This window comes from Narcine bancroftii, chromosome 8, assembly GCF_036971445.1.
Source record: "Narcine bancroftii isolate sNarBan1 chromosome 8, sNarBan1.hap1, whole genome shotgun sequence".
Taxonomy (NCBI): Eukaryota; Metazoa; Chordata; class Chondrichthyes; order Torpediniformes; family Narcinidae; genus Narcine; species Narcine bancroftii.
The window spans coordinates 166,318,659-166,343,912 of NC_091476.1; the positions used below are offsets into that span (position 1 = coordinate 166,318,659).

The window sequence follows — 25,254 nt, forward strand, 5'->3', positions numbered from 1 at the left end:
TTGACTCTTTACTCCACAGGTCCTTCCAGGTTAGTCATCTCTTTTCAATGCCCTCCCATCTTGTCCATTGCCCTTGTTTTGGTTGAGATATGGTTTTGACAAACCTGGGTTTCTTCTTCTTATTGTTCCATTTCATCGACCAACAGTTGCCGACATTCAGATGAACTTGATTTCCGCCAGGAGGGTTTCTTTGTATCTAAGCCAAAGCCCCTTATACCTTATTGCACATAACCCACAATGCTATGCTATCAGACTGCTGGTTTTGCCTTCCATACTGCTGAAGCTGGCCTTCATTTCCTGCCTGTTGATAAGGCTGGTGCAGCACCTTATGCATAGGATCCCATCATTCTCTAAGCATCATCTCCAGCCACACTTTGGTACATTTGTATTCCTCCACAAGGCTAAACAATGACAAAAAACAGAATTCCATCTCCATAAGATGTCTCCAGAGACATCTGGGTAGTCCGAGCCACCTTCTGCATTTGTGAACTGATCAGTCTCTCCATTTTCTCAATGCTATGTATATTGTTAATGGGTCATGGTAGCAGGCCAAACTGAAGACACCATAGCTTTAGCTTCCCTGAGCAAAATTCCAGGTTCACAAGATAAAGGAACAGAAGTAGGCCATTCAGTCCATTGAGTCTGCTCTACTAATCCACCACGAGCTAAATTGCTCTCACATCTAGTTCCAAGTTCCGGCCTTTTTCTCATATCCCTTGATACCTTGACTAATTAGGTAGCTATCAATCTCCCCTTTAAACTCCCCCAATTATTACACCTCCACAGCTGTATGTGGCAATGATTTCCACAAATCCACGAAGAAATTTCTCTTCATCTTTGTTTTAAATGGGTACCTTTTAATTCTAAGACTATGTCCTCTTGTCCTGGATTCACCCACCAAAGGAAACATCTTATTCACGTCTACTCTGTCCAATCCTCTCAGCATTCAAAATGTTTCTATGAGATCCCCTCTCATTCTTCTGTACTCCAATGAATACAGTGCAAGAGCCGCTAAACATTCTTCATATGTTAGCCCTTGCATTTCAGGAATCATCCTGGTAAAAATTCTCTGTACTCTCTCCAACATAATTTCATCCCTTCTAAGATAAAGGGCCAAAAACTGTACACAGTTCTCCAAATGAGGTCTCACCATAGAGCCTCATCAACACCTCTTTACTCATACACTATTCCGCTTGAAGTGAATGCCACTGCTCATCCAACCTTAAGGTTATCCTGCACGAGGACCCCCAAGTTCCTTTGCAATTTCGAATTTTCTCCCTTTGCAAATAATAATCTGCCTGTTTATTTCCTCTTCCAAAATGTACAACCATACATTTCTCAACATTATATCTCATCTGCCATTTCTTTGCTCACTCTCCTAAGCTGTCCAAGTCCCTCTGCAACCTTTTGGTTTTTTCAACATTTTGTACTCCACCACCTATCATGGTGTCATCTGCAAACTTTGCCACAAAACCATTCAATCCATAATCTGAATTGTAAAAAGAAATGACCCCCATCACTGACCCCTGGTGAAAACCACTAGTAACTTGCAACCAACCAGAACAGGATCCCTTTATTCCCATCCTTTGCTTTCTGCCCATCAGCCAATGGTTCACCCAATCTCTTTCAGTAATTCCATGGGATCTCACATATAATGCAGCCACTTATTGAGGACATTTTGAAAATCCAAATACACAAAATCCACAGCCTCTCCCTTGTCCATCCTTGAGATTTCCTCAAAAATTCTATTAGGTTGGTCAGGCAGGATATTCCCTTCATGAAACCATGCTGGCTCGGACCTATCATCCAATGCACCTCAAAGTATTTCATAATCTCATCCTTGAACATCGACTCCAATAGCTTTCCAACTACCGACATCAGACTATAATTTCCTTTTTTCTGCCTCCATCCTTCCTTATACTGCAGAACTACATTTGTGTCCTTACAATCCTCTGGAAGCATGCCAGAATCTATTGATTTCTATACAATAAATTCCAATGCCTCCACAATCTCCAATGCCAGCTCCTTTAGAACCCATCCGTGCACCTCATCCGGTCCAGGAGACTAATCTTAGTCCAATCAACTTACTAAGTACGATCTCTCCAGTAATCCTGACTGTACTTAATTCGAGTCCTGATGCAAAATACCCATTTATTTCCTCTGCCATCTCTTTGTCATCCATTATAAGTTCCCCAGCATTATTTCAATCAGTTCTATATCTACTCATGTCTCTCTTTTACTCTTCATGTATTTAAAAAAAACTCTTCGTATCCTTTTATATGTTATTTGCCAACTTCTTTTCATAATTCATTTTTTCTTTTCTACTGATGTTCTTTGATTCTTTCTGTAAGGTTTTAGAAGTTTCCCAGTCCTCTGTTTATCTACTAATTTTTGCTTCCTTGTTTCCCCTCCTTTTTGCTTTTATTTGAACCTTAGCCTCTCTTGTTAGTCACATCTGTGCCTTTTTCCATTCAGAATTTTCTTTTTTCTTGGAATATATCTATCCTGCACTTGCATTATTTCTTGTAGAAATATCATCCAATTCTGCTCTGCCATCCTTCCGTCTAGTTTACTTTTCCAGTCAATGGTCCTCTTTCATAATAATGTTCCACTGAAATATTGACACACCTGATATCAGCTTTTCCTTTTTAAATTTTAAACTGAACTCTTTATCAAGTTATGATCACTACTTCCTAAGGATTCCATTACCTTTAATTCTTTAATCACATCAGGTTCATTACAGATCACCCAATCCAAAATCACCAATCCCCTGGTGAGCTTCTCAACAAGCTGCTCCAAAAAACCATCCCATAGGCATTCCACAAACTCTTTCACCTGAGTTCCAGTATATTCCTGACTTTCCTAATCCCCTTTCATGTTAAAATCCCCCATAATCATTTTGACATTTTCCTTCTGACACACTTTTTTCTATTTTCAGCTGTAACTCATAGTCCACTTCTCGGCTGCTGTTTGGGGACCTGTATATAACTGCCAAGAGGATCCTTTTATCCTTGCCTTTTCTTCACTCAAACCATAATGATTCTACCTCTTCAGACCCTATGTACTTTCCTTCTAGTGATTTACTATCATTGCTTACCATCAGTGCCACGCCAGCCCCTCTACCTACCTGCTTATCTTTCCTATATACTGTGTACCAATGGACATTCAGCTCCCAATCACATCCATAGCAGAGTTTTAAATTAAATTTGTTATTTGTAATTTTTTTATATTTATTGTTTTTTTTTTAATTTAGACATACAGCACAGTTACAGGCCTTTTTGGCCCATGTGTTTGTGCTGCCCATTACACCCGATTGACCTACAACCTCAGAAGGTTGTTAAAGGGTAGGAGGAAAACGGAGCACCAGGAGAAAATCCACAAAGACAAGGGAAGAACGTACAAACTCATTACAGACAGTGCTGGATTCAAACCCCGGTCGCTGACATTGTAACAGCATTGCACCAACCGCGATGCTAACCTTGCAACCTTACGCTAACTATGGAAGCAGGTCATTTGATATTATGTGGCAAAAAATATACACAATGAAATACATATCACACCTGATGTCACTCCTGGGATCACTAAGGTATAACTTACACATGGAGCACTGTTTTGGGTTCTCCAGGCTGCCCTCCATCGCCGACTGTCAATGTGTCATAACCTCTTTCCAATTCGAATTCACCAAAGGTCAGCCGTATTACCTGTTTGGGGATGGAATGGATATGTTGATAAAAGCACCAAGAAAAGTCAGAAAAAAATGAAGTGATTCTGCCTGATCTGGTTGATAGCTACCAGGAGTAGCTTATCACTAGCAGAGTGAAACTCCATTAACCCAGTACACGAAGGACTCAGGCTCGAAATATTAGTTACCCTTTGCTTCCTACAGATGCTCCATGACCTGCTGAGTTTCTACAACACTTTTGTGCATGAGAATTAGGATATCAGTGCTAGGAGATAAGGCAATATTCCAAACTAATGGATATTTATCCAGTTAACCAATTAATTTCCCAATACACTTTAAAGACACTGTTTAAGATATACTGAATAACAGTATAAAAACATTTGCCATGAACCTGGTAAGTTTCAAGGGAGAGCAGGGTGAGTTACATGGGAGCATAGGAACTGGGGGCTTGGCATTTTAGGGGCAACTAAGGATTCGGTGTTTGGTGAACCATGAGAATTTGTAACAATTGGACACAAATTACCAATGTTTCACTGTATTTATCAACATCAGAATCATTTCATTTTCTAAAATATTAGCTTACTGTTAAAATTCACTATACCTGAGATGATGGGCTTGAACTCTTCAACCACTGAACAATGCATTACACTTCCAATTGAACTTCTATGAATAATTACTTGGTAAAGAAAACTGAAGGATGAGCAAGTAGATCATAAATTCGGTGATATTTCACCGGGATGCTTTGTTTGTCTACATTGCTGGCACCCAGAACGCAGCCGTATGCAGCCGTATGCAGTAATGTGAGGGCCCTTTCATTCTGACAAACAAGAAACCTCACTCAGCAAGTCTCAGGTCTGGTACTGAGAACCTTCCTCAGGTAGAATCTCTTCTCCAGTCTTCCCAATTTCACCCCTCAATATGAGCCCAAAACATATCCTAAACCAAACAGTAAGCTTGCATCTCTCTGCACCATGACACCACCTCAAATTTGATCATGACCGCAAACTCCTTCCTGTTGTTGATTGCATTTCTCCAACTTATGGCTCCAACTTAAAGCCAGAGATCCGGATTCTTCTCACCTTTTCCATTATAACCACCCTGAAACTTCTCACACCCTCAGGTTGATGCACAGACTCACATCAATAGGTGGAATGGGAGAAGGCAATGATTTTCGGTATGTTAGTTGTACAAGACCTACTCCATCACATAACATGTCACGGAAATTTTGAGAGGTTGAATGTGGGAAACAAAAACATAATTTGGATGACAAGCGTCAGTTATTTTATGTACTTTTCTTTAATCCTGGACATTCCTACCTCTAGTCAAGAGGATCATGGAGATTGGGGATCAATAAATAAGTTTTTTTTAACCAGGTACCGGATTGATATTGCTCCCTTCTTTTTTGATCACTGCAGCTAGAAAAGCGAGATTGTAGTCCAATAAAGAAAGACTAGATTCAAAACAATTGCTCCCTTCATGCTCTCATCTCCTTGCCATCCCATCCCACAATGAATGCACAGTTATTTCTAGTAATATCTTGATCCCAAATATCTGTTTGGAAGATCAAGAAGCTAAGATGGGGGAAGCAGCTGACCAGTGCAGGGCTCAGAAACTGGGGGAACTGCCTCCCGATGAGAATCAGCATCATGGGAGCCAACCCTAAAGGATGGTGGCCAAGGCAGCAGACCAGTAAGGGGTCAGCGGCTGAAGGATCCACACAAGCTGCGGGCGAGGGGCCCATGGGAACCCAATATCGGAACCAAGATTCAAGAAGGTGCTGACGGCAAGAAGGGCTCCTGAAGGCCCTCAGGCACAGAAGGCTTCCTGGAGGTTTGGATCTGCAGCTCAGGTTGTCAATTTATAGAGCAGGGGTCAGTGTGGCTCTAGAAGCTGTAGGAGTGCTAGAGGCCAATTCATGGGCACTCAGTGACTCTGAAGGGACTCGCTTTTGTCTCGGTTTCTCTTATAGAGCCGTGCAATACCTTACGTCAGACTAAAGGAAATTTCATTTAATATTACATTTTATGTTTTATTACTTGATAATAAAAGAAATCTCTTGAATAAGTATATTTTGTCTCTGAAATCATTCAAATTCACTTGCCTATTTGCATATTCAAAATATACCAATACAGTCAAGCAACATTTAAATACGTTATTCAAAGGTAGCATTTTTCTTTTTAAAGTATTTTTAATGATACTTAAGTGAAGAACAATTCGATTACTGCAACTTGAAATGGGTTCTCACCCAAAAAATACCTCGAAGCATCCAGACTGCAGTGTACAACTGAACTCAAATAACTTGGAAAGGTACATGAAGAGAAATTCAACATCATGACAAGTGCAAATATCAGTGCATTGTACTCAGGCTCTGAAATTTTTGTGTTTCAACTGAACTTCAAAGCAAATGCCAATCACATGAGCTGTTTAGCAACAACAATGTATTTCTATGCATGACTAACAATGTTGGTCCTTTAAAAGTTTCAAGACTATCAGATGCTATTCCGATTAATACTCCAGCACACATTTGATTTTTTTGATGTGTCGAGAACAGCAACAGTGGTTAATTCCTGTGCAACTCTAGGAGAACATTATACTCTGATAGCTCAGTGGTTAGAGCACTGGTCTTGTAAACCGGGGGTCGTGAGTTCCACAATGGAATTGAACTGTGACGTGGAGACTGCAGCTCATGACATTTATCCTGCCATGCATTTAGCCTGAGCAATGAAAAAAAACAAATTTCTCATTGTTTGAAGCATCTTCAGTTGCCTGCATAGGAACACACTTGCCAGAAACCTGGCAGTGGCAATTAATCTTAAACTGGATCACTGACAATTTTAAAGGAGAGTTGATGTCAGAGTCTTCCATTTTTTGTACTTAAAGCTACATTTTATCGTCAACTTAATAAGTGCAATCTCCCAGCATCTGAATCGAATAATAAATCGCAGATTGGTAATCATTTCTGGTCATGGTCATCAAGAATTATTGTGGAACTTTATCCAACTTTCCTTTTGTGCATCGGACACCCTTTAGTTTATACATTTTATTTGGAATCATTCATGACTAATAACAGAAAATGATGTTTAATCACGAGCCAGGATGATATTTCAGCCAACAGAAACACTGGAGGTCAATCCACTGGACCATAAGGACAGCAGAGAAAATTATTGGAGTCTCCCTCCTTCCCACAGACGTGATCTACCTGAATTATTGTCTGAAGAGGGCATGCAAAATCATTGAGGATCCTTTCCACCCTCCACACAGAATCTTTCAGCTGCTCCCCTTGGGGAAGAGATACAGGAGTATTAGAGCCAGCACCCCCAGGCTGAGGAACAGCTTCTTCCCACGAGCAATGAAAGTGCTGAATGATGAAAGGAACTGCTCACATTAAACATTCGTGACTCTCATTTGTACAAAGAAATATTTATTTCTTTATTTCAATAGCTATAATACTTGTCCTGCATAAGTATTGGCCTGTATGTGTGTTATGTCTCGTGTGTCTGCATGTTTTTGCACCAAAGACTGGAGAAAGCTGTTTTGTCGGAATGTACTTGTACAATCAGATTGACTTGACTTGCAATCCAGGCATCAAATTTATGTATCAGTTGAAAAAATGTGGCCTGAATTTTTCACCTGAATTCAACAGATTAAATGAAAGATGTTCTTATGGGACGGATCTGATAAATACATTGTGTGGGAATATGTTTTGTGTGAGTGTGGCATGCATTTTTATGAAGTTTAAGTAAGAGTGTGTGTGTGTGTGTGTGTGTGTGTGTGTGTGTGTGTGTGTGTGTGTGTGTGTGTGTGTGTGTGTGTGTGTGTGTGTGTGTGTGTGTGCATATAAAACACGCACATAAATATATCAATATATACATACATACACACACAGACACAGACACACACACATTTACATACACACACATTTTATAATATATATATACACACACATACACACACACATACATTTACACACACACACACACACACACATTTCTGGGATTACAATAATAAATAATCACATTATCATCTTCCTTTTCATCTCATTAATACAGAGAATAACAATGTGAAGGCACATAAAATGTAATGTTGAAATCTTCTCCTCTCCACCCATCCTATCAAAATTTTCCCCAAGTTTAGGTTTTTAGTAATTAATTCTGTCAACAGCTAAAACCCTAGAGTCTGAGAAACCTGCCCACAGCTCAAACCGTTAGAGATCTGGAAATGTGCTAGGTCTTTTATAAGTTTATTCAGTCAGAAGTTCCAAGTGTCAAATGTCAATGAAAATGCAAAATGTAAAACTGTTTTGCAGTGAGATTTCTGGGGTGAAACATAACAGTTCTTATTGTCTCACAGAAGAGTTCACATTACTTATTCCGTCCCCCCTAAAACTATAGATACTCCCCAACCTATGTCCATTTTCTCAACTGGATAACCAGTCAAATCTCGGAATGGACGCATGTTGGAATTGCCCTATCTTTGATACTGAAGAGTAAAATTATCAATTTCCTTTCATTCTCCATCTCCAAATCCCTCTCAATCTCTCTGTTGCTGCGGACCCTGAGCACCCTGCAGACTCTACCGGCCTCTAAAATCGGTCTGACTGTCAGAATATTGAGCAATAGAATCAGAAAAAAATGGAACACAAGGAGTTAAAAGGCAGTGAAATATCTCAGCATGGCGGCCACCAAGGCGAACTCTCAGAAGAGGTTAGCCACCAACCAGATCTTGCAAGAGGCATTATTTTCCAGAGAAGGGCCCGATTTTCACTGTGATTGCATAGGTTTTATATATTTTTCAAAACATTTCCTTTGTATGTGGGGATGGACGCAAGTCGCATCAGTCACAGTCAGGGAGTACCTGTGCACCTTGTCCTCATCAAGATCTGTGAATGACATCAAATGCACTCTCACTGCTCTGCCCATTGAGTTACCACCACAGACACTCTCAGCTTATTAGTTTCAGGTCCATAGCAGTCTGTTCATATTGATTTCTGCCATGTCTCAGAGCCCACTGCTCACTGTTGTACTTGATAGATCATCCAAGGGGAGCTTCATCTACTTTCTCTTTTTCCAACAACAGCAAGCAGAGAGGGCATACGATAGATAGAATATAGAACTTAGCACAAGGACAGGCTACTTGCCACGCAACGATGGTTCAGAATATGATGCCAAATTTAACTACATTTGCCAGTATTTCAGACTTTGCAAATTGCAGACATTTCTGAAGTACACTCTACACGTCGCCATGTAAAGAGCATGGAGCCAATGGTTGACTCCACTTCAGCAATACGGAAAGTGGGATGGAAAATATCTGCATTTTAATGAAAGCAGATATTTGATCAAATGAAGAGTGCAGGGTGAAGGACAAGGTATGTTCCATCTTGAGAACTGGCACCCCTAAGGCAGCATGGCTGGCGTCGCAGTCAGCGCAACGCCATTGTAGTACCAGCGATCAGGTCCAGGGCTCGAATCCTGCTCTGTCTGTAAGAAGTTGGTAAGATCTCAGGTCTATATGGGTTTTCTCTGGGGGCTCCCCTTTCCTCCCACCATTCGAAACATGGGATGTAGATTGCCAGAAATTGGGTGGCCAAATGGTGTGTTACCATGCTGTATGTCTGTGTATTAGCTGCACTCCTGTCAAGGTACAAAAAGTACAACCAAGCCACACAGCACAACACACACGGAATTTATTCGAGTCACACTAGGGAGAATGAGCAGTATTCAGTGGTGGGTAGACAAGGTCACCTCACTAATACTGGTGAATTTCATTCAAAGAACTCAGTCAGAAGCTACAATATTTAAGGCAATTTCCTGCATACAAATTTGATAACATTTCTTTGAACTCATTGTTTTAAGCTTATGTTTTACATCTTGTATATCTCCTTTCTAAAGACAGGGAAATGGTTTGATGTCAATCATTTTTTTCTCATGTAGAAGTCCTAATTAAGAGATATCCTTCTTGTATACAGAAATTAACCTAAGTTTGGAAAGGTTGCTCCCAGTACATGTCGACATCCGTTCTCTGCCTGTCTGATTTTTGATCTTTAATTAATGCCTCCCAATGGCTGATTTCACACTAATCTTAAGTCATTAAAGTAAACAATGGTGGGCGAAACTTCTGAACAGAAACAATATCAAACTGGGATTGGGCTGGCACCATTAGTGTCACTATAGGCTTTGACAATTCGCATCATTTCTGACAGGTAGTAGACTGCACTTGCGTGGGAAGCCGATTTATGAATGGCAGTCTGTGGACAAGTAGCTGTGTTAAGGACATTATGTATTCTTTTAAACTGAGATGACTGGGCAGTGGTAATAATCGATTCTAATTTCCTGTCTGAAACATTTTCTAGCCTAAAACTTTTATTTTTCCCCAGACTGACTTTATTTGTGTAACTGACTAACTCTTTGCTGGTTTTCCTATGATTGATATTTGTAGCAAACCTATAAACACAAACCTGCATCTTTAGGTCTAAATTTAAATTAAAAAAATTAAGGCTGAATTCGTTGGAATTCCCTTACACACGGCACAAAGAAAGATGGAGTGCTGTCTCTGGAAGCCAGTGATATTTTCAAAGGTGTGCACTTACCCAGCCCAGAAGCCCTGATCAAATGCGAAATGCATTTTTTTTCTCTTATCTCATCTCCCCATAGCGGCTTCCTTCCCAACACATCAGTGGGTGGCAATTCACCAAAATGTTATTGATGGGAGCTCATTTGCGACCCCACTTAGCCCAGACTTTAGATCACAAACTGTTCAATAGGATTAATTTAATTATCTCAAGTCTAAATTAAATCTTGTGAGGTTTATTTGTCTCTGCGGCATGTCAAAAGTGAAAATTTTAAAAATCTGCAGCTTTGCCTAACCACTGTGAATGCCAAAGGAGGCCATTTGACCTACTGTAATATTTGGGCACTGAACCAAGCAATGCCATTCGTCGGACTCCTGGTCTTATTTTACCTGCACCACATTCTCACCTCCCTTTGATAAATTTGCCAATAAGCAGTGAGTTATTGTGCCAACCAGCATGGTTATGGGACAAAGGATAAAATCAGAACACAGCCATGGGGAGAAGGTTCAAACTCTATTCAAACCCAAGGCCTGCATTATCTCACATTGCTAGAGCTTAAGTTTTTAAATTTAGACATACAACACGGTAACAAGCCATTTTGGCCCATGAATCCACGCCACCCAATTTACACCTAATTAACCTACACCTCCGGTACGTCTCAAATGGTGGGAGGACACTGGAGGCCTGGGAAAAACCCACGCAGACACGGGGAGAACATACAAACTCCTAACAGGCTGTGGGATTTGAGCCCCTGTCCTGATCACTGGCGCTGTAAAAGTGTTTCACCAACCACGCCGTCCCGAGTTGCAAGGAATATTATTTTTAATCTCAATGAAACATCATTCCCATTACTTTGCAGCATCCTCTCTATTGCTGAATGATTCTGAATGTAACGCTCAAGTAAGATTGGAAAGGATCAATAACGATGACTTGGAATGGAAAAAAATCAAACACAGTGTACTTTTTTATCTATCAGGGAAAAAAAAGCTTAGAATATAGGACAAGATACGAAGACCAAAGTAATCAAAGGCTCATAAACCAGAAAAATGCATTGTAACATTTATTGGTTTTATGAGAAATTCCGAGTTTCACAAATTCTATTGTCAAAATTATGCTTGCAACAGGAAATTGCCAAAGAAGATTTCACTTTTGGAACAAAACCTGTCGAGTGAGTGAATGGAGTACGGCACCATTTACAGTGAAGCACATGCTAAATATTAATTGTTCGTCTCTAAATTTTTTCCCACACAACACAGTTTCTCTCTCCACTGAAACACCACCTCATACCAAAGCCAATCACTTTCTTACTGCACAGCCCCTTATCATCATTTGAAAAGAAAACAAAGTATAGAGTTCTTTCAGAACCCTCAGTTAAATAGCTCGGATCTGTTCTGCACAATTATATGACATGACATCTTCTCCCCACTGCCCGATAATATTTAAATAGGGTGATATGCCTTTTTACTAAACATTTCATTTTCTACCAAAGAAACAGAACCCTTTTAAAATAAATTGTCACTAACATGAACGAACCAACTGCTCTCTGCTTTGATTCGATGTATTTCAAATCTATTTGACCATGTAAAAAAGAATGGGCAAGTGAAGTCTTCCTTAATCTTGTATTCAAATTCTCACCTTGTAGTGAAGTATTCCATACTGAGCCAGTGTACACTTTGTCAAGTTGATGCACACATGAGGCAGTCAATGAACACACTACAGGACTGACACCTCCAGACTTGCCTGGTGATCTTATATACATCACTGCCTCGGTCACATGGACGGGATGTGACATCATCGGTGATGACAAAGATTAAAAACCTTTGATGCAGGGCAGTTTCTTGTGTTTTCCACAGCATGTCTGCCATTTCGGAAGCCAGTTCGCTTGCTGGTCAGCTGCATACCACAACCTGATAAATGCTGTATCTCACTTGCCCTCACTAGAATATTCAATTTTATAGGCTTATGAAATTATGTTCAAGGGTGACACATATAAAACAAAAATATTTTGGGAAGAGAGGAACATTGAGCATTCTGAAGATATTCACAAATTACACTGAAAAAGTACACAAGGGAAAATTGATTAAAAAAAAATCCTTACCATATGGACAAGACAGATGAAGGTGTAAGCATGTTAAGATATGCACAATGCATAATACACACACAAAATCCGAAATCCGAAATCTCTTGATGTCGATTCCGCACAGACGGAGCCGGAGCGCCCCCGTGTTCTCAAATTTCTTGGCAAAAGCAGTCTTTTAGCATTTTATTTCATTGAAGTTTCCGCCAGTCTTATAAGAAAACTGACATGATTACAGGTCCTCTCCTTTGCTTTTGAAATTCTTAACGAAATTAAATTAGTTGAATACGGGGAAGGTAATGAGAAGCAACAGTCACAAGCAACTGTAATGGAAGATTCTAACCTATTTCTTAACCTGTTTTTTTTTATTTGCAGCTTTGGGTTCTGCAAGGCTGAGAATCTAATTTTTTTTTAGAATCAGCAGACATAAGCAAAATTCCACCAAGGGGCCAGAGATGCTATTATCTGGACATCTGTGTACCAAGAACATTTAATCTTCCTGCTTGCTTTGGTCACAGACTGTCAGAGGCCTAGCCTTGATGCAAAATAAACCATTGTATTCAAAGTGATAAGCTGAAAATTATGTTATTCGTTAATAGCCTAGCATGCTAGCTTGCTCGCTTATCTTTCTTGCTGTGCTGGGAATAGGTGCTTGGGTAAGCAGTTTTTGGGTAATATAAGTCATGGTCCCGCTGCTGAAGTTTAAGACTCTCCGAGAGGTGGCAACATCTCTCAGCAAGAAGAAGAAGAACTTCTGGAGTCCAGCCAATGTCCTGGTCAGGGGAGGTGAAGAAGCTGCTACCGGCGCCCTGACAACCTACTACAAGTGTGCAGTCGTTGCCTCGCTTCGGCAGTTGGGACCAGTCCAAGCGTTGATAAGTATAGTTGGGAAGGGCTTGCATATTGTAGTGTGAAATCAGCTTTTGAATTTGTAATAAACATTTGTATAATCTAAAGTGCTCTCGGGGTGTGTGTCTATTTTCTTTCGGTAGCTCAAACACTGTGACCAATCTAAAACGAACAAAGTGAGAGGTACAAGTTTACCCAGACAACTATAGTCTGAAGCAGATAATAAAAAAAATAATGTTCTCTACACTTTATGAATTGTAACAAGAAAATCTTACCCAATTTTAAAATTGACTCTCAGCATTGAATCACAGTCTCATATTTAAAAAAAAAATCATTAATGTGATATATTAGAAGAAGTTGGCAACTGGACATGAGTGAAGGGTCCAGAAGTTATATGGAACATTTCTCTGTCACACTGTGCTACTTTCTATTTTATATTGGTCAGTTCCACCTGAAGAACAGAGGTACAGTATTTCAAGAATTCAAAGAATAACTGAGGAACCTTTGCTTTCTCCTGCCCTCCTCCATTATGGTTTCTCCCTCCAACTCAACATGTCTTTTGTCCTCTTGTCCAGCCATTCTCAAACTTTTTTTTTCAGCTGTTGCTTGCCAGTTCTCTTCAAGCAACGTTTATTTGTCCCCTTCCATGTTTCTTCTGTACGTCTCTTCTACTGACTATCTAAATCATATAAAAAACTTACACTACACAAGGTGAAAAGAAAATGAGGCTCTTTCTTAAATCTGTTATGGGCCCCAGGGGGGCAGTGGGGCTCCTGTTGAGAATGGCTGCTTTAGTCTATCACCTCTAATGTCCTCCCCCAGCTTGTTTCCCCCTTTATATTTATAACTTCATCCATTCTATCCATCTTGATTAAGGGTTCAGACCCAAAACGTTGACCAACCATGGGGACTGCCTGACCTGCTAAGCTCCTCCAGCATTTGCAGCCTTTTGAATTTCTCTTCCAAGTTAAAATATGGATTGATAAATTGGAGTCCTCCCTGACACACAAAGAAATTCACTGCGGCTGTTGCAAGACCTTTGTCAGGTGGATTAGACATAAAACTACCGCAATTGACGTTGCTGTGCTCTCCAAATGCACAGATGGGCATGAGATTCCAGTTGATGTTTAGGAATCTAAGCTGAACGCCAATTTAGATCACAGACAAAATATAAAGATCAGTCACTTAAAAATTAAAATGCAGCAGAGAACAAGTTTCTGAATGCAAAAGCATTTGGTTAATAAGATATTAAATTTAATATTGTTTATTCTTCTTTGGAAATGGTCGGCGACAAGTTATTGCAGGCTATATCTGTAGCTGCATGTGTATAATTTAAAAAATCTGAATTAAATTATCTTTTTCAGAAAAACTTTTCATTTCCAAGCATATTTCAGCAGAAAGAATACTGCTGAATTTGGTTACGTGAACCTCAGATAATTTTCCCAAGCATTTGTCTGGCCAACTCTGCATTATTTTCTACTCGATGGCGCTCATTTAATCTTTAATCACAATCTTCCTCTCTTCATACAAGAGCCCTTAGTAAACATCCCGAAGAGGAAAGAGGAAGGTTTACAGAAAATGTTAGGGCTGTTGAAAAAATAAATAGATCTTTACAATTTGTAGACGGTGAGATTGTCAGTCTGGAGAGAAAGGCAGCATTTAAGAAATCCTAACTTGTATTCTTCACTGTCGCCCATCCACTTGTGTGTCACATGCTCATTAAAATAAAACAAAACCAACATTTAATTTTCATGAACATACATATCTATTGTATTTTTTAACCACTACAATGTTTCCAATAACTGGTTTAGTTAACTGGAAGTATTAAACTTCATCTGTTACCTAAATAGTAGGGCCTTTCAATCAAGGAAAATGCCCATCTGTCAAGGATGAGGTTCTCCACCCTCATGCCTAGAGACTTACCTTTCTGAATGCACCGTAGCCAGCTCTGAGGCGCTGAATCCAACCCTTCTCTGGGAAGGGTTGAATGGCCTGGCTTGAATGTACAGCCACTGAAAACAGCTGATGAGGGGAAGGCTGATGACGCCGTCAGTCCATGATCCATCTCCCCACTTACCCCTCTCCCTCCATGACACCTTCAAGGCAGCGGCGGCCAGCGGGAGCCAACAGGCACCAGCGGGGGTGGCGGTAGCTCTCAGGCACCGGGAGCCATCAGGGCAGGGGCGCCCGGCATGGGCCATTAGGGAGTGACCGGTGCGGGCTGTGACACTTCAGCCCTCAGAGCCACTCTCCGCTGCTCAAAACGCAGCAGAGCAATGTCCGTCTTCCCTACCCATAATTCCCCATGAAGCTGGAACTATTCTAGGAAACACAGAGAGGTTCCAGCTGCATGGGGGATTATGGGTAGAGAAGACGCCCATTGCCCTGCTCAATATTTATGATGGGTGACACTATGGCACCAGTCACTTGCCTTCATCGGATCTGCTCAATATGAAAGCAATGCAGGAGCAGGCTTTTCCCTCTGCACTTGTAGCCAGCCTTCAGATGGAGAACTGGCATGAAATAGTCTAATGGGTGGCAACATCACCCTATGAGAAAGATTTTCATTCAGTGGATTCATATTCTCCTGAATTAGTTGAACTCAACCTCCTGAGTCTGAACTTAACATAGCTGCATAAATAAAAAAGAAAAAAAATCAGCCCGGCATCTGTTCTTTATCCCTAGTGTTTGTGTGTGCGTGAGAATCTATTTCTGCCTTTACGTCTAGTGTCTGCATTATTATAATTAAAAAAAATAATTTAAGCAAAGCTGAAGTGCAGCATGTAGTTATTCAAATGAGATTCTTATTAGAAGGAACAATAGAAAGATACATGGCCAAAACTTCTGGAATTGGATTGCTATCTTTAAGCAAAGAGTGGGGGAGATTGGAGAAAGGAGGCAGGCAGAAAAACTGGAATTGCTGATTCCCCAATTGTCCTTTGAAAGTTTAAAAAAAAGAATACTTAGTTGTGACGGTTCACCAAGTCATTAAAGTGCACGAGTTGATCCAAGTAACACCCTCAGACTGAGGCCAATGTAACCACTAACTTGATTTAAGAAACTGATGTAAAAATAGGCTCCAAGAAAGTCAATGGATTGGAGTTGCCTTTTAAATCCACTTGTCGTACAAGTTTAAACAGAAATCTGCACATGCCAGACTGTAGAAAAACTTTTAAGGACAAACTCACAGATGGACTTTGGAAGAACCAAATATTGTTAGTGTAAAGAATGGAACATCCAAAACTATGTCAAATCAACTAACAAGAGTCAGAGACCTGAACGAGATAATTCTCATATGAAAAACACTTCGTAATAAAAAAGGCCTTTCATATACTAACTCAAAAACTGCTGAATCTTGAAAGAACTGGGCAGAGAGAAATGGTTCACAACATTTGACTGAAGTCTTGCAGCAGATTTACAATAAATAATCATGCAATGAAAAATGTGTATCTGGTTGCTCTTGACAGTAATTCACCACTCAAGATTTGCAACCTTTGATGGCTTGGACATCACTAAACTCATTGCTTGACACCATGCAGTCTGTTGTCATTTCCTGACATTTTCGGCTGAGAGGATATAATGAACCCTTTGACTTTCAGATTTCTGACCACTCAACCAACTCTTTTGGTCTGAGCATTGTTGTGTTCTTGTCTTCTTGGGCAAGCACGGTTAGGGCAGCGGTTAGCCGCACACTACTGTACCACTAGTGACCCAGGTTCAAATCTGGCACTGTCTGTAAGGAGTTTGCATGTTCTCCCCATCTCTGCTTGGATTTCCTTTAGTTGCTTTGGTTTCCTTCCACCCTGAAAAAATGTATAGGGATTTTAAGTAAATTGGTATATTTGGAGGGCACGGGCTCATGTACTTGAAGGGCTGATTACCATGCAGTTGTGATTCCAATACGGAGTGTATTGGTGAGAACCTATAAGACTGGAGAGTCGATAATGTTGTCCTTTGAAGGAAGGAAAATGGGTATAATCCAAGAAATTAAAGGCCTGCGAGCCTCACAATAGTGGATGGGAAACCATTGGAGAGAATAGTTAGGGTAAAGATTTATGCACATTTGAAAATACATGGGCTGATTAGGTGCAGTCAGCATGGCTTTGTGCAGGGTAGGTCATGTCATACAAACATGATTGAGTCTTTTTAGGTGGCGATGAAAGTGGTTGATGAGTGTAGCACAGTGGATGCTGCCCTCATGGACTTTAGTCTGGTATTTGACAAGGTCCCTGTAGAAAGGGTTAACTGTAGCTGAGAGTTATGGAAAAATACTGTCACTATTGACAAAATAACCCTTGAACTTGACAGGTGGAATGGGGAGTTGCTCATTTTTGTCTGTCTGACAGTAGAGAATTAGTTCCAATGGAAGCACAGAACAGCTCCTGTCCTTGAACATATCCTGCTTATCAATACTAATTGTATAATGGAATAGTGGTGCTAAATCTTGTTTATTTTGATGTGTAAATAAGTGAATATAATTGTCATTCTTCGGAGCACCAGCTCCAGGTCTAGAAGTCTTAGTCTCTCCATGATATCATACAATAAAACTTCATTGGTAAAGTTTCCCTCTCAAGGAGTGTTTTATCCATCCGAAGGGTAAATTTCTCTTGGTAGGCCAATTCCAAAGGTAAAGATGCAAGGGATCTACGATGAGAAAGAAAAGTCCTTGCTTCTCTTTCTCTGACTGCTGGAGGTGCTCTGCCGATGGTGAATCTGTCAGTCTGACAGCAGACAAAAGGGAATTTCATGTAATATGACACAGTTTCTATTACCTGGCAATCAATTGAATCTTGAATCTTGATGAATTAATCATCTGAATTCAGACCTGGTTTGCCATAGCAGATAGAGGGTAATGGTGGAATGATGATCTTTTCTAGCTGGAAGTCCATGACTAGTGGAGTTGGTCATAAATATTGATTTACATTGATGACAAAGCAGGTGAGTGGGTTAGTAAGTTTGCAGATGAGGCAAAGACCAGAAGAGTTTTGCACAGAATAAAGGGCGATCAAAAGACAACAGAAAATAGAGAAGTTAGCGATATGGTCAGAGGAATAGCAAATGAAGCATAATCTGGACAAGTGCACGGTATTGCACTTTGAAGGGGGGGGTGTCAAACACCACATGCACATAATAGTAAGCCACTTAAGTTACTGATGTGTCGAGGGATCCAGGAGTCCAAGTCCATGACTCTCTAATGGTGGCCAAGCAATTAGATAGGGTAGTAAAGATGGCAAATGTTATGTTTGCCTTCATCAGTTGGGGAACTGAAAAGAAGAAGAGTAAAGTCGTGTTGAAGCTACTGGCTGCACTTGGAGAACTGCAAGTAATTCTCATCACCCCATTACTGAAAAGATGTGGAGACTTTGGAAAGGGAAAGAAGAGATTTACCAGAATGGTGGTGAACTAGAGGAGTAATGGGGAGAGGGTGAACAAACGTGGTTATTTTTTTTTCTCTCTGGAACTTTTGGGGAAACCTGTTAGAAGTTCATAAAATTAGGAGAGATATGGATAGGATTAGTCAGAATTGCTTACCTTGAGTAAAAATATCTGTTGGTGGGGGGAGGGGGTTGGTGTTGTAAAAGAAATGTGTGGGGCCAGTTTTCTTAAACAGACTGGTAGATGCCTGAAACGACCTGCCAGGGATTGTGTTTCAGAGACTTCTGGACACATGCAGCAATAGAGGGATGTGCATCACCTGAGCAGCAGGGACCTAGAGAATTCAGCATTATGCTCAGAATCTCTGGGCAGAAAGGCCTCTTCCTGGTCTGTAAGCGTGATCTCTCCACTATTTCCCTGAATTATGCTTTGGCTGTTCATTCTGGTGATAAAATTAGATTCACTTGCAATAAATTTCTTTTTGACGTGTTTACATTCACTCTCTTTCTCTAATGCCTGCATATAAAGGACCCCTGATAAAATGAAGGGTCATGTCATAAGTAATAAAGAGCCAAATATTCTCAGCAGATACAAACTTGAAAATACTTTGTTTTACTGCATTTGCTGTAATGGGGTATTAATTCAATGATAAACCATAAATTGTAGTTACTAAGATCTCCAGACACAAATAAAAACTTTCTCTCATGTAAATATTTCAAAATATCATGGATTTTGAGACAATAAAAGAATATTTAATATCCAGTTTCATTTTTGTAACATTATTCACCCTTGATCCTATTAATATGTTACAAACATCATTCTGCACGTTGTAAACCGTTTCAAGTTAAGTTAAATTTCTGCTTTCTATTTAGTTTTACTTCTTTTCCAGTTGCATTGCCAAAAGCTGGTGCTTGTCAGCAATCAATAATTTGAAAAAATGAGTTCACCTCAGTGTTTGGTCAATCTTTGTCACCAGCTTTCTTCATGTGAAGCCTATTGAGAATAAGGGTCTGTATGCACAAATATTAACATTATTTTATGGGGCAAAGATAAAGAAACGTAACCAATATTTTGGGCTTGACCCCTTCAGCAAGGTATGAACAAAATGTAGGCTCATACCTTGATGAAGGGCTCAAGCCCGAAACATTGGTTATGTATCTTTATCTTTGCTCTATGCAGTACACTGTTTGCCCTGATGAGTTTCTCTACTATTGTATTTTTGCTTCAGTGATGGCGACTGAAGACTTTCATGCTTGACTTTGGTATTAACATTACTGGTCTCCACTGATGATCCTGTGAATAAGGCTCATTTTTTTCAGTTCCTTTTTTCCACAAAGTTGAGTTTGAGAGGAAATGTTTAGTGCTCCCGTGTAAGATTTTGCTGCATTACTTAATATTCTCAGACTGAAATGAAAAATTTCTATTTCCGGTTATGATTTTTCTCGACCGTCTAAGTGAAATTGTTTAAATTTCCACTAACTAAATGAAACTTTTGAGAACTGAAGGAACGCAGAGTAACATCAGGATCCCCAGACACACAAATAAAGATCTTGTTCTTAATGGGACTTTCATGAAGAGTTTTGGAAAGATGGCAACGCTCCTGCTGGTGGATACTGGAGGAGCAGAGATAAGTCTTCTTGCATTTCTCTGTGACATCCTTCTGCCTGAAGGTGCTGAACAGGTTAAAAATATCTGTAGAATGCAGCTGGTGGTGTTGTGTTTTTACAATGGAGAACCCACAGAAGCTCTTGCCCAAGATGACAATGCCCATGCTTGGCAGTCCAGACCATAAGGGTTGTAGGCTCTGAGGGAGCAGTGGACAAGTGCAGGCACATGAATGGCGGAATAATCATCCACACAGGAGAAGCCCCTTGAGGCTAGGAGACCACAGCAGCAGACCAGCACAGGGCTTGGTGGCCAAAGGCCATATCAGGTTCAAACGACTAGAGACTGATCCATGAGAACCAGGTAACAGTCTGGGATTCGCACAGGTGTCAATAGCGAGTAGGGCTCATGAAGTGACTTGTGCGTTAACAACTCCCAATAGAATTGGTGGTATCAGAAAGAGGGGCAGAGGAGGATGACTTGGACGTTGGGCAGTCGGGCTCTCCGTTAGAATGGACAAGATTATGGAGTGCATTGGTAGTAGGTTCCAGGGACACTTGATGTCTCTGAAGGGACTGTTTCTGCTTCTCCTTCTCTTCTTAGCAGGGGTGCTGGACTAGTTGTGCCTCTTTATGATACTTTATGGGCAAACAAAAGTAAACAAGTTTGTTGTTTTTATGTACACGACAATAAAGGAACCTTGAAACTTAAGAAAATATTGAATGATTCACATTTAAATAAATGTGAAAATTCAAGAAAATACACAAAAGATCACAGGATCATACAGGAAAATAGACATAATTGTTTTGTGGAGTTTTTACAATAGAATGTGTTGGTGCCGTGGGTTGCGAAATGAATTTGATTAAAAATCTTATCAGCACTGAACAATTCCTCAACTGAAATATGCACAAGTTTTTTTTACAGAATGCCTTGAAAGGAAGATTGGTCTTATGGTCAGGGAGTTGATGGCTGGACATCCACCATCTGAACTTTTATATTGAGACAAAGTCTTGGAGATAAACACTGCTTCATTAGATTGCTATCAACAGTCAAAAAAAGCATGCAGAAACATCGACAAATGTAAAACAAAAGGTATGCTAGTTATCAAATACAAATCAATCCATAGTACAAGCAAGGACACAGAACAAAATAATGGTCATTTTATTCATACACTGGGATATCATTTGTATTTTGGCAAAGTATTTATTATTCTGGAGAGGCAGTGGCAATCATTCTTCTTTAGTTTGTCCTCCTCAAACTGGAGGACAAAACGTGAAATTTATGTGAAAAGGAAAAACGAGCCTCCAGATTGATACCTTACTGTCATTAATGACATTAACTGAGCTTTGGGATATCCATTAATTACATTGTTTGTGTAAGTCCCATTCAGGCCTTCATTTGCAAAGCTTGCATAACTGTGTCATTTCCTCCTGTTCTATTCTACTCACGGGATGCAAGTTTTTGCAGGCACAAGTATTTAGCCTGATCAACAGTCTCTGCTGCCAGTTGTCCAAGGGCCATTCACAATACATGTAATGCCCTTCCAGGGAAGTGTGAGTATCCTATGAATGAATGGTGCAATAATGAGAGGGGTGTTGAAAGAGTGCTCCCTAGCAGTCAGAGAGACTGAACTGTTAAGAATAGTGCCGGCAGGTGGCATACTCCTCATGGAATGGGACCACAGGAACCATCACGAGCTGTAGCTCGGTGCTCCACACAGGAGAATGCCCATCGAGCTCTCCAAACATACCCAAGGAAGTCTATGAAGGCCTGCATCCAATGAGAGTCTTCTACACAGTCAAATTCTCATGCCTATTTTGCTTAATCCTCTGGACTAGAAGTGATAAAATCTCTTTCTTTGGCTTGGCTTCGCGGACGAAGATTTATGGAGGGGGTAAAAAGTCCACGTCAGCTGCAGGCTCGTTTGTGGCTGACAAGTCCGATGCGGGACAGGCAGACACGATTGCAGCGGTTGCAGGGGAAAATTGGTGGGTTGGGGTTGGGTGTTGGGTTTTTCCTCCTTTGCCTTTTGTCAGTGAGGTGGGCTCTGCGGTCTTCTTCAAAGGAGGCTGCTGCCCGTCGAACTGTGAGGCGCCAAGATGCACGGTTTGAGGCGATATCAGCCCACTGGCGGTGGTCAATGTGGCAGGCACCAAGAGATTTCTTTAGGCAGTCCTTGTACCTTTTCTTTGGTGCACCTCTGTCACGGTGGCCAGTGGAGAGCTCGCCATATAACACGATCTTGGGAAGGCGATGGTCCTCCATTCTGGAGACGTGACCCACTACAAAGTGATAAAATCCAATCATGAGCACCAAATTGTGAGATGTGGCAAATAATATGCCGACACAGTGGCTGGGATACAATGCGACAGGTAAGTACACTGCAGAGGCTTCATTTTCAACATGACTGCACACCCTTCAAGCTTCAATCAACACCATCACCCCCCCATCCCGTCCCTATTTTCCCCAATTCACCCACACCTATATCCACCCGATCCAAGCAAATAGTAATTTCAATACAGGTGTTCACTTAAGACAGAGATTTGATGTGCTGAGTCCAAATTATTGTCAAGTTTCGACCTTGAATTTGTGACGCACGTCTTATTACGCACGCTAAGATACTTAAGGCAAAGACTAGTGGCCGAAAACAAACTTTAAATTTTAAAGAACATTAGAAAGATAATGAAAGCAATTGGAAATATGGGACATTCATCATTTTCAGCAAAATGATGGATGTACGAGGAGGAAAACAAATATTTTTTTTTGTTTTTGAATTTATTGCCTGTGACAAGAATTTCATGCCAAAATTGAAAATAACATTTCATACGTGTGTTGTAGTAAAGGGTCAGAGGATCATTGAGGGTCCTCACCATCCAGCCCACAGTGCTTTTGAGCCACAATCTTAGAGGCAGAGGTCCATAAAAATCAGGACTGCCAAGCTGGGAAACAACTTCTTCCCGCGGGCAGTGAGACTGTCTAACATTCCCAAAACACATAAATTATTTTCATATATATTTATTTTGGCTTGGTATGTACATATGTTATTTGTCTGTAGGGTGTACTGTGCATCTCTGTGTGTACTCTATTGTCCAGAGAAATATGTTGTTTCCTCTGGTTTTATATGTTTTATATGTTTATGTGGGCTAATCTCGCCTCCAACCGTGCATCTTGGCGCCTCACAGTTCGGCGGGCAGCAACCTCCTTGGAAGAAGACCGTGGAGCCCACCTCACTGACAAAAGACAAAGGAGGAAAAACCCAACACCCAACCCTAACCCACCAATTTTCCCCTGCAACCGCTGCAACTGTGTCTGCCTGTCCCGCATCGGACTTGTCAGCCACAAACGAGCCTGCAGCTGACGTGGACATTACCCCTCCATAAATCTTGGTCCGCGAAGCCAAGCCAAAGACATGTTTATGTAGAATCAGATGACAGTAAACTTGATAATATTTCCCACTGACTCATTTGTAGCAGACAGTTGGATATAAAAATTAAAACAAAAACACACACACACAAATGCTGGAGAAACTCGGCAGGTCAAACAGTGCCTTTAAATCGCAAAGGTAAAGATATATCACCAATGTTTGGGTCTTGATATAAAAATAAGATGGAAGTATAATAATAAATGTAAATATTTAAATTGAAGCTTGGAGAGAGTTGAGTAATTCTGGGGGAAAATGACTTGCAAACTCAGACAGCTCTGATATTATATCTCCTTTTTTCTTGCAGCCTTGAAGAAATGTGTTTGGCCCATTGAGTCCACATCAGCTTGTTAGATCTGTCCCATTTGCCCACTAATTTTCCCTTTAATCTATTCCTCCATATTCCTATTAACTTCCCCTAGATTCTGTGACTTATGTACACACTGGGGGCAATTACAATGGTCAATTAATCAACAGCACAGGAAAGTCGTGCCTTTAAACTTGTGGAGTCTTAGGGAGAATGTGCATTAATGAAGGCAAAGGATGAAAATCACTCTTTAAAACCAATTACATATTGATTGAAATGCAATTGCCATTGAAATGCTGTGAAACTGCAGGAGTCAAATTCTGCATGCATAGCCAAAGGATAAATGACTGTGCCATGTAAAATTTTGATAATCTGCTACCCCAATTGGACCCCATTTCCTGTGCTCTATTGAAACTCACCAAGACCCTGTTTCACGAGGGTCCCGTTGACCCCTTTAAATTAATCTAGTTTACTGAAAAGTGCATTATTCTACTGTGTACTAACTAAAAAGAAAATATATATGTTGGGATAGCAATGGAAGTAGTCCCCAATAGTATATGGCACCACTGAATTTTAATCTAAACTTCAGAGATAAATTGGCCGGTTGCTGAGAAATATACTGGTCAACACAACAGCTGAACTCTCCTCCTTCTTAACTGGCACATGTTCATTTGTAAGGTCATCACCTTACAAGACAAGCGAGGACTTATTTTAAGATCCCATTTGAAAGGTACTCTTCAGACAATGCATCTCTCACGAACAGCTTCATTAAAGTCTCAGCCTGGATTTTGACTCTGAAGGGCGATTTTAACCCAAGCCTTCTAAATTAGTTGGGAAGTCAATGAAATAAGACATTTATCTGTTAGTTGCGAAGGTCTTCAGTTCTGGGATTTGCCTTAATTGGTTAGAACAACATCACTGCTAATTTTATGTAATGAGCTGAGATTAATTAGGTGAAACAGAATTGATCAGAAAATGGTCATGTAATTTTGCATTTATTTCCTGTCTCTTCACTGCATTGTCTTTGTTGACTTTACCTAGCCCTGCATACAGTTCGATTGCTGGCTGAACCATCATTTGTCAGAGATCTAGTCTACTCTGGGAATAAAGCAGCAAAATTTAACAACACAAATGAAATTTAATACGGCAATGACATAAAGGCACTTAGGATGGGGATGACAAGAGAGACTGAGAACACTGGTAGAAATAAGGGAAGGAAAGGACCTGCACATTGATGCGCTATCAATAACTCAAAAGACTGGAGTTACAGAACATTAGGCTTTTATTTACAATAAACTTGAAGGTCATCCTGTGCTGGGACCCAGGCTTTCTTGTGAGGGGTTATGGTGTTGGGTCCATTATACAGGAT

General features: G+C 40.5%; 1 protein-coding gene across 1 annotated transcript in view; it reads right to left on the reverse strand.

Annotated features, from left to right (window-relative positions):
- Positions 1–25,254, reverse strand: part of csmd2 (CUB and Sushi multiple domains 2) — a 539,567-nt gene that overhangs the window by 483,859 nt on the left and 30,454 nt on the right. Inside the window, exon 4 of the mRNA XM_069896324.1 lies at positions 3,598–3,701. Within this exon, the coding sequence (XP_069752425.1) occupies positions 3,598–3,701 (104 nt within the window). The remainder of the gene's footprint in view (positions 1–3,597; positions 3,702–25,254) is intronic.